General features: G+C 37.3%; 1 protein-coding gene across 1 annotated transcript; it reads left to right on the forward strand.

Moving 5' to 3' along the window:
- The first annotated feature begins 350 nt into the window (after positions 1–350).
- On the forward strand, positions 351–1,620 carry LOC113781385 (protein CHROMOSOME TRANSMISSION FIDELITY 7-like). Its single transcript, XM_027327302.1, has 4 exons — positions 351–598; positions 691–786; positions 884–952; positions 1,270–1,620. Exons 1-4 carry the CDS (start codon positions 392–394, stop codon positions 1,618–1,620), a joined length of 723 nt encoding a protein of 240 aa, XP_027183103.1. The 5' UTR covers positions 351–391.
- The last annotated feature ends 8,325 nt before the right edge of the window (positions 1,621–9,945 follow it).

The following is a 9,945-nucleotide window of genomic DNA, read 5'->3' on the forward strand; positions in this document are numbered from 1 at the left end:
CCGGGAATATTCTGGTGATAACTGCAATTTTCCTTTTCTTTTTTTTTGGGGGTTTACTCTTGTTTGTAAGATTGTGATACTGATGTATGAGGAATTTTTAAAATGTAATAGTTAGAGACAACTAGCTTATGTTTCTCAAGTGGATAAGTATTTAAATCGTTGAATTTTGAGTTTTTTTTTTGGGTGCTTTTGACTGTAGCCATGTAGCTGAAAATGGTGATAATAGAATAAAGGATTCCAACCCAGATAAAGAGCAAAGGCAAAAAAGTATCTATTTAGTCGTTGTTTACTATGCACAGATACTGATGTTTTTGGATTAATTTCGAGTCCAAACTGCAGTGAGAGTGATGCCGATTCAGCTGGAGCAACAAACAGACTTGGTGAGGTGGATATGGTAGCAAAACTGGAGGTGCCCAAGTCTGGAAAAGTTCTTAATAAAAAGAGAAAATACGCACAGTTTTATTTGGAATTAGGTCAGTCTGATTTTCTGCTGCACGCTTGTACAATTTGTGGATTTAAGTATGCCAAAGGTGATGAAGGGGATGAAAAGGTTCACAAAACATTTCACAAGAATTACACTCACGGCATTCAGTTTAAGGTGAATTCGGATTTACAACTTAGAACTCAACTTAGGTTTATCGAAGTTGGCTTGGATTAGTATCTACTGACATCCATTACTATGATTTTCAGGGGTGGCGAAATGAAAGAGTTATATACGTTCCTTCGCTTGACACTGGGCGTGTTATCATAGTGTTAAGCGATGACCCTCCTGCTCAAAGAAGCAAGGTTAACATCAATACTTTGAGTTTCTGTTGGTTTTGATAGAAACTACTCGGTTGCTAGTTACTCAATCACACTAACGAGATGACTTTGTGGGTGGCAGGTTCAGGATGTTGTTAAGATGATGGAGATGGATCTTGGGGATGGGTGGATATTTCATCAGCACTGCAAGGTGTTCAGAACACTCGTTACTTAGTTGCAGATTACTTACAGTGTAGTCTACATATCTGCTCTTCTAGCTTTCCAATTTTCTACAGATTACTCTTTCCGTTAGAAAATATGTGTATTTACAAACTCATGGTGGACCAACAACAGATATTCTATACATGGGTTTTCTGCTCAGATACTACTTACTATGGCTCAGAGATTACTCAGTAAAATTCACTTTGTAGAGACGGAATAGTAAATCACATCTTTGCATCACATTTTCAGTTCAATTTCTTTTACATATTTGGTCTTGCTTCTTACTGCATTTCCTACTGCCAACAGGTGTATCTGTTTGTATCTTCTGGAAGAGTTACTGGCTGTCTAGTTGCAGAACCAATAGAGAAGGCCTATCGGATTGTTTCAAGCTCAACAGGAAAAAAGTCTCAGGATCAAAATGGAAAAGGAGGAAGAGAGAATTCAGTGGTTCTCCAATTTGGTGAAGTGAGCTTCCAAAGAGAAATAGTGAGAAAGAATAACTCTGCCAAAGGCAAGGAAATGTGTGATTCAGTCACTGGAGAGATCTTATGTGAGAAGGAAGCTGTACCTGCTAGTTGTGGTATAAGGGCCATTTGGGTTACTCCTTCCAACAGAAGGAAGCACATCGCGAGTCACTTGCTGGATGCTGTGAGGTAAGACAATGAATGCATGTCTGGCCAATAAAAAATTTCTCTTCATTCTGGTCCTTTTATTGGGAGTCTGTGGCAATTGCTCACGGCAAACAAGATGACTAAATCAATCGAAATGGTTGTCTGGAATATAAAATCAGCTGAGTAGGACTAGGTGAAGAAAATTTCCTATATATCTTCCACATTTCCATGCAACAAATAAATAGACTAACATCTAGCTGAACATATTAATTGAACAAATCAGTGTGCACGTTGCTTTGAATGGAACTCAATTTGTCTTTTGACTGTGCAAGAACGGTGTCCTGTTTGCCTCAGTTGTCGAAACAAGTTGATCTAGAAGTTTAGAGAATTTAGTATTGTTACTATATTTAGGTAAAGCATTCATACTTCTGCAATGCTTGCGTGATCCTTGCAATGCTATATCATAAATTGGTTCACTTGTACTTCATTTTTACCTGCCCACTTCAACGACTCCAGCTTGGCCAACTTGTATCCTGATATGTTGTTCAAGGCAAGGATTGAAAAGACCTTCTTCTGGGCAGTTTAGGTTCAAATTGGAAAGCTGCTAAAAATTGGATGAATGGACTTGGATCCATTTCACTCGAGTCGGCAGAGGAGAGTGGAAATTTGTCTGTAGGGATAAAATATGGAGACCTTGGAAGTAATTAATGTTAATAAGATACCTCTGTCGAATTACATGTGCAATTACGAAGTCAACTTCCAGTATGTCAATGCACAGAATTTGCGGTGAATATATTTCAAAAGATTGTGGCTTTTTTGTTGCACATTGCCTTGAAAAGGAAGCTAAATTTGCCGATGCCGTGTCTATAGAAAAGTGGAATACTTTTGTTAATGACCTTCGGATGAAATTAGGATTTTCTAAAACTGTGAATAGGAATTTGGAAAAACGGTAGATGCTTATACTTGATACGTGGCTGTTAATACGTCTTTGTATACCAATTTATGGGATCCATTCCTCAAGATAGTAACAAAGAATAGTTTGCTTTGAATGTCTGATGGGAAAATTGCAATTTTAATTAGTCTCTTAAGATTTAGACCATTTTCCTTTTAATCTCTCATGCTTTGACTTTCACACCTTGGGCCCCTGGTAGGCTGGTATTTGCCATAATTTATCATCAGCAGTAATGATACAGAAGTGTGGGATGGGGGCAAAGTTGGCAGGGAATAAGAAAAACTGGAATTTTGAGTTGGTAGGGAATAAGAAAACGCGACATGATGGACAAAATTGAAACTAGTGATCTGATTTAAAAGAATGAAACTGGAATTTGGCCTGCCTGAGTTGACGCAAGGGGATGTACTACTGTCACTATCCCTCTCGTCGAATCAATTACTCTCTCCCTAAAGAAAAGGAATCGACGGTCTTCTCCGATGCCACGTCGATGTTTATTTATTTATTTATTTTGCCACAAATGCAGGGGCAGCTTCTGCAATGGCCGAATTCTGAATTGTACCGATTTGGCATTTTCTCAACCAACCTCTGCTGGAAGGGCCCTAATATCCAATTACATTGGCGGAAATGCATTCTTGCTCTACACAACTTCGTGATTTTGAGTAAGAAACATTCGCAATTCCATCTAAGGTTAGTAAGTTTATATGATATAATCTAGAATGAATGTACTACTACTGTTGATCTATTTCAAGCGTTCGTTAGTAATAGCCAATAGGTAGTAGTATTAGAATTTATGGTCACAATGTAACATTAGGTACTTAGAACCTTGGAGAAGCAGAAGAGAAATTTGGAGTTCTCATCCAAAAACAAATCAAGAAGAAGACGCAAAGTTCTAAATTTTACCAGCTTGCATGTAGTAATAATGCCAAGAAACCGAACATGCTAAATATTTTGCCCCTCGGCCATCTGTTGACTGAAGACCCATTCCATTTAAAGCTGCTTTAGGAATTGGAAAAGCTTAGCTGCCGCAGAATTCTCTTTGGTTTTTAACTGGTTGTCGTCTTGCTAAAATACATCATATTGTATCGACCTCGGGCAGTCCCATCACACAATTACCAGTAGGACAATACTAAAGAGATACTCCAAATTTTGTCAGCATCCCAAATTTCAATTTTACCGGCAAGCCAAATACTCCTAAGACAAGAATCTGTCAAATTAATCTTTTGTTTATTTTATTTTTTTGGGGCCGGGGAGTGGTGTTTGTTGGGGTGGGAAAGAAAAATATTTGTTCGGATGCGGATGCGAGATTTTCCTACCATTGTTTTCTTTATTTCATATATATCTATCTTTATTCCTAATAAGATGATGCAGTGAATACCATCTGAAACAATTAATTTAGAAGATTAAAATTGGAAAATGAGAATTTAGCGAAGATGGAAATCGTTTTTTTTTTTTTTTTTTTTTTTGTCTTTAAGAATTTTAATCCTTTTTCTTTTTTTTTGGGGGGGGGGGGGGGGGGGGGTTGGGGAAATTGAGTTCCCGTGCCAGATATTAGGGCCGAAATTGAGGACTTGTTTGTGCTTTTTTATTAGTTAATAATGAGACATTCATGGGTATTTCATCCATAAACCAGTATCCTAACCAAAGACTATGCCAAGACTAGAAAATCTGTTCACAAAATCTGTTCATTATTTTAATGAGTCAACTATCCTCTGATCGAGTCATAAAGATCTTTTTTGTAAAATTTGAAAGCATTTTGCTTGCCGTACTCCTCATTCTTTTCGGTAATTTTTTTTTATCAGCAATCTTATCTATAAACAGCCATCTTTTGCCAAAAGTCAGCCATAGAAATCGAAATAGCAAACATGATGGAGTTGCTGCAATTGCTACATGGCAAAGGGGTCAGAAACAACTGGATTGGTACAATCATTGAGGATACTCAGGCTATAAGTAAATTGTTTTGTATGTACTGCTTTTGGCAACTAAGAATAGGAAAAGAGTAGTGATCCTTGTTTTGATGTAGCAGCTCAAGCATCGGGCAATCATTATGACAAGGAATGGGTATATCCCAACTACTCATGCGAAATGCATGAGTTGTAAAGTGATATCGGATCGAGCCTTTACTCACTTTGCATACTTTGATGATAGTTAATGAAAATCCTATCGTCTTGATAAAAAAAAAAAATATATATATAATCATCTTTTCAATTTAATCATTGATTAAAATAATTTTTGAGCTTTTGTACATTATCCCCAGCATAAAATGCTTCTAGATTGTAACGTTTTGTTTAATCTAAATTTTTATTGAGATTTAATTTAAATTTTGATTAGGATGTGGATAGTAAAAAATTATTTGCTTGCATCACAAACATAATTTTCAACACACCTTCTTATCTCACACATACAAAAATTGTTACAATAATTATTTCAAATAATCTCCTATCCAAATAGGGGCTTTATTTTCCTTAAAAATAAATTGCAGTTTCTCTCCAAAAAATTTTGACTCTATTTGAATTAGTTGTTTTTTGAAGTATTTTTCAAAAATTTTGCTGTAATTGTGTATATAAAAATTTTTTATTTGAATGTGGTATTTTTGGAGTTGTTTTCGTTTGTGTATTACTATAATATTGTATATAAAAAACTTATTTTTTAAAAATTGAGGAATTCAAATAGAGCTATATTTTATGTAAATATATTTTTTAATCATCTTTTTATCTTACATATATTGAATCTTTACAATATATTTTTCTATTAAAACTTCAGAAAATAACAATCCAATTAGGCTCTTAAATTTCAGTTATTTGAACTCATGGAAGAAAAGGTGCAGCAAGTAGGATTTAGAGCAAAAAAAAAGTAGGATTTAGAGCAAATTCAAGATGGTGAAGGTAAGACATGGCATTTATTCATGAAGCCGGAACAAAAAGACCCCCAAAAAAGTGAATATTGTTACGCGTCAGACTCTGACACATAATTTTTACTTGGCGCCCAAGCAAAACACCAATGACACATTCAATCTCTCTCCTCCATCTCGAACCCACACTATGCTACCTTCCAAAAATCTAATCATCTACTTCACGCGCCCCAGCCCCACAGTCCCAGATCTCTACTACTGCGATAAATCTGATTCCCAGATTGCCCCGACCGCCTTAAATTCCATTTCCTTTAATACCCCTAAAACCCCGTACTTACGGATTTCGATATAAAACCCTCCACCCTGGTCACCTCAGGCTTTCCTCTCTCACCTCAATCTCTCCTGTCTCTCTGAGTACCATATTACATCGCATCGGAATTTATGCCTCGGCCTTGGCGGCCCACTGGTATTTGAAGCTAATTGTTGCGATTTTACAGGGTTTCCTTGGGGAAAAATGTTGGACGGCGGTGGCGGAGCTGCGTTTCCGGTGATATTCTACGATGGAGAGCGGGAAATCAACATTGGAGACATCCGTGTCCAACCAATGTTGGAATTCAAGACATTCCAGATGATGATCAGCCAGAAGATCGGAATCTCCCCCAACCAAATCTCCATCTATCTCGTCCACCACAGTTCCCTGGCTGAGGAACGCCGGAAGACCCCCATCACGGGGAAAGTGAATTTCGCCTTGATCATTCGCCAGAAGGACTGCTTCTTTCTTGTCGTCTTGAAGAGGTCAAGAAAGTCTAGGAACCGGAAGTTGAGGCCCAACAGCGTTGATTTCTGCGACTACTTGTCGGATAATGATTTCCTGCCGTCTCCTCCGCCGGAGAATGTGGTTCTCCTCCGGCGAAACCAGGCGGAGGTGAATATGAACGGTCTGCAAGTTAATTGTTTCGGCAAGCCGTTCTACGATCAGATTACCCAGGTCCAGCTGGCGGGTTTAAATGATCGGCTGCAAAATTTGAAGGTGCAGAGGGAGAAATACGGCATACCTGCGCCGCAACCCGTGAATTTCAGCGGCCCCAGTTTGGCTCCGAGGCCGATGCCGCCCAACTTGAACCCGAGTTTGGACCCGGGTTCATTTCCAAGGATCCAAGAGACGATGACGAGAAACGTGAAAGAAAGTAGTAGTACTAGTGCCAGTAATAAAGTAGCCTGCGAGGAATGCGTGAACGCCAAGAAGGCTGGCTGCACCGCACCCTTCCATCCTTGTGTAAACGACCCGCTAATTCCGCGGTTCTTGACTCGGGCCGGCCCGATTGCTAGGCCCGTCAAATCTCCCCGGTGAAGGTTCCATATTTAAATAAAGTTAAATAAATGGTGGATAAGTGAGTAATGTATTGTTGGGGAAGCTTCTGGCAAGAACTGGATATTTTTTTTTCCCCCTTTTTTCTTTTTTGTAATTGCGAGTGGCTTTTGTTTGTGTATAGACTATAGAATTGAACAGGAGGTTTTCATTCATTGGCTCTGTGATGGTACGCAGTAACGAACGTGTACCATTACCATCGATATGGTTTAACCAAAGGTGCGTTGAAACTCTAGAGGAGATGGTAGTTTAGAAGCTGCTCTGGCGGCCATTAGTAATCTGAGAAGCAGAGTGTAGTTGGTGGCTTTATATTGACAGATATGCCCTTTAAGGAGGAAGGGCAAGGGCCAAGGTTTTGGATTTGTATTGTTGTGGGTCCCCTGTGGGGCCCCGCTCGTGATTTGGGCGAATTGTACATTTTTATTTTTCCCCTTTTTCTATTTTTGGATGCCTTACATTATTGATATTACTCTTTCGCTTGGCGTAGCCACGGCAATTATGTCGAATTGGTCAGGTGTGACAGCATTTCCCTCCGTCTGATAATTATTTGCTTCTCTTTATTGGGACGTTTTGTTTCAACCTTTCTTTTGTTGGTTTCCTTTACCGTCTTAAATTCAGCGTTTGTATCCCCCCTCTCTCTTCAAAGCGACGAGGAAGAAATTTTTTTTTTTTTTGGGTTAAAAACAAAAAAGTCCCCTGTGATAAGCCTAATACACAGAAAAATCCCCTATAGTTTCAAAATATACAATACGACATCTCATGCTTTGAACTAAATTGTAAAAGTGACGGAATCCGTTAAACTTAATGGAAATGACTTATTGGAACCTAAAAAAAATTTTTTATACCTATTTTTTATCAAATATACCAATTCTACCCCTTAACCCTCAATTCTCTCTATTTAGAAAATAAAATAAATGATTTTTTTGAGCTGTCTTTTGCTTAATTATATCAGGGTATTTTGGGCATTTTGACCATTTCCGTTAAGTTTAACGGATTCCGTCACCTTTACAATTTAGTTCAAAATATGAGGAGTCGTGTTGTATATTTTGAAACCACGGGGGGCTTTTCTGTGTATTAGGTTTACCACAGGGGCTTTTGTATTTTTTACCTTTTTTTTTTAAGGTTTATCACGCGAAAAATCAGACTTAAGTGCTTTTACCATCAATCAAAAGGGGCAGTAATTATCTATCGAGAATGGTAATTTTAGTTAGTATTTTTAAACTTGTTGGTCTTGTGGGGATGAATAGACAAAGATCACGCAAATTATATCAGATCATTATCATGCATAAATTTATTATTTCATTTCGGAATTGCCAAATTGCATTCGCATCCCAACACGTACCAGGTCTTTCCATCCAATGGTTCCTTGGGTTTGCTTGGATATAACATTTTATCTTAAAAAATTATTCGTTTACATATTATTATAAATGCATTTTTCCAATTAATTCCAAACGGCACCTTAGTCCCAGTGAGGGTGGCTGTGAGTGGGCGGTCACGTGACTCATTTTGTACAGCGTTTCATAATCGTTTCTCATTTTTCATTTTTTTTTTCATTTGATCTCCAATATTGAATGCAGCATGCCAATGGTCCGACACCAGAAGCGTCCTTCGTTCCTCTTTCTGCCAAAAGCAGGAAAGGGCTTTATGTAACGTCAGTTTTTAAAACCGCAGCTCTCTTCATTTTTTTTTTTTTTTTTTTTTTTATAACTCTCTCCACCACTCGATCGGTAGTCTCTTCACTCCCTCCCGTCGCCCAAAACCCGTTTCTATCCGCGCTCTTGCTATTCCGACCATCTAACATCTGGAGAGAGTAGCAATGGCCGATTATTTCCAAATAAACCCGCAAGAATTGGATGGTGATGGAGAGCTCTGGAAACTTCTCCCCTCTGATATTTTCCCTTTTGATCATCAAATTACCTCTTCCAACCTTAACCATCCAACCTACTCCTGCTATAACCACTACAACTACTCTCTTGCTCAGCAGCAGCTTTCATGCATGGGCTTTGAAGACCGCCTTTCTCAAAGCTTAGCTGCTCTCTCTTTTTCTCAAGATTCTGGACTCAGCCCACCATCACATGGCTTCGTCACACCTCCTCCAAACTTGCGAGTAAATTATTTCTCCTGCATGCAGTGTCTTTTTTCTTTTTTGTTTGACTATTTCACTGGCCTTTTTTTAGGTTTCAAAAATTACATTAATCTCCATTGAGATTTATTATATTGTAACACATATGTCCAACCAACAATTAAAAAGTGATATTAGGAGAGAGAAGATAACGTGATTTCACCATTACCCCCTCATCTTCTATATTATCTAGTTAATTAATACTAGCCCACACATTAAAGAAAAATACTAGAATTTGTTGATTCATCATGGGATCAAATCACATATATCATGGGATCAAACTCATTGTCACACATAATTAATGACAAATAATCAAAAAATTTGCAACCAAAATTACAAATAATGAACTTTAAGATCATAAAAACCTCAATAACTAAACTTAATATGTTGATAAAGACATTGATGATATTCAAGTTTGCTCTCTGTAATGTTTCGGTTGCAAATTTTTTTTGATTATTTGTTATTGATCATGTTTGACAATGAGTATGTAATTGAAAAGAGTAATCCAGATCTTAAACTAAATGAAAAATATATAATAATATACTATTATTTCATGCCACGTGTGATTTGATCTCCAAAAATAAACGGCAAATTTTAGTGTTTTTCTTTAATACATAGATTAATATTAAATTAACTAATAATGTAGTAGATAAGGGGTAATGGTGAAATCATATTGTCTTTTCTCTTTTAATATCACTTTTTAATTACTGGTTGGACCAAAATGTTATAAGATAATTAACATCAAGGGATGTTAGTATAATTTTCAAAACCCGAAGGAAGGCCAATGATGTAGTTAGAAACCTGAGGAAAGGTTTATAAAATTATCCCTTTTAAGAAAACACATAACGAATGAAAGAGAAATTCATGAAAAATATACCGTGTCAACTTTGAATATAGTTCTGTCGAATTGGAAGTTAGATATAATATGTTTTGTTGTTTTACCATATTAGTCTAATGGCTAAGTTTGGGATTTAAAACCATAGAAATCTTAAATTTTAATTTCCCTTCCTCCTCCCCACTTCTTAAGTTTCACCCTCCCTTGCTAAGAGAGAGAGACACGGGAAAAAAATGCACTAACCT

Source organism: Coffea eugenioides, chromosome 8 (assembly GCF_003713205.1).
Source record: "Coffea eugenioides isolate CCC68of chromosome 8, Ceug_1.0, whole genome shotgun sequence".
In the NCBI taxonomy this organism is placed as follows: Eukaryota; Viridiplantae; Streptophyta; class Magnoliopsida; order Gentianales; family Rubiaceae; genus Coffea; species Coffea eugenioides.

Excerpts from the sequence above, each read along its gene's own strand:
- LOC113781385 (XM_027327302.1), top strand. The coding sequence starts at position 392 with ATGGTAGCAAAACTGGAGGTGCCCAAGTCTGGAAAAGTTCTTAATAAA. Across the intron at positions 599-690 it reads CTCACGGCATTCAGTTTAAG|GGGTGGCGAAATGAAAGAGT; the intron begins GTGAATTCGGAT and ends TATGATTTTCAG. Across the intron at positions 953-1,269 it reads TATTTCATCAGCACTGCAAG|GTGTATCTGTTTGTATCTTC; the intron begins GTGTTCAGAACA and ends TACTGCCAACAG.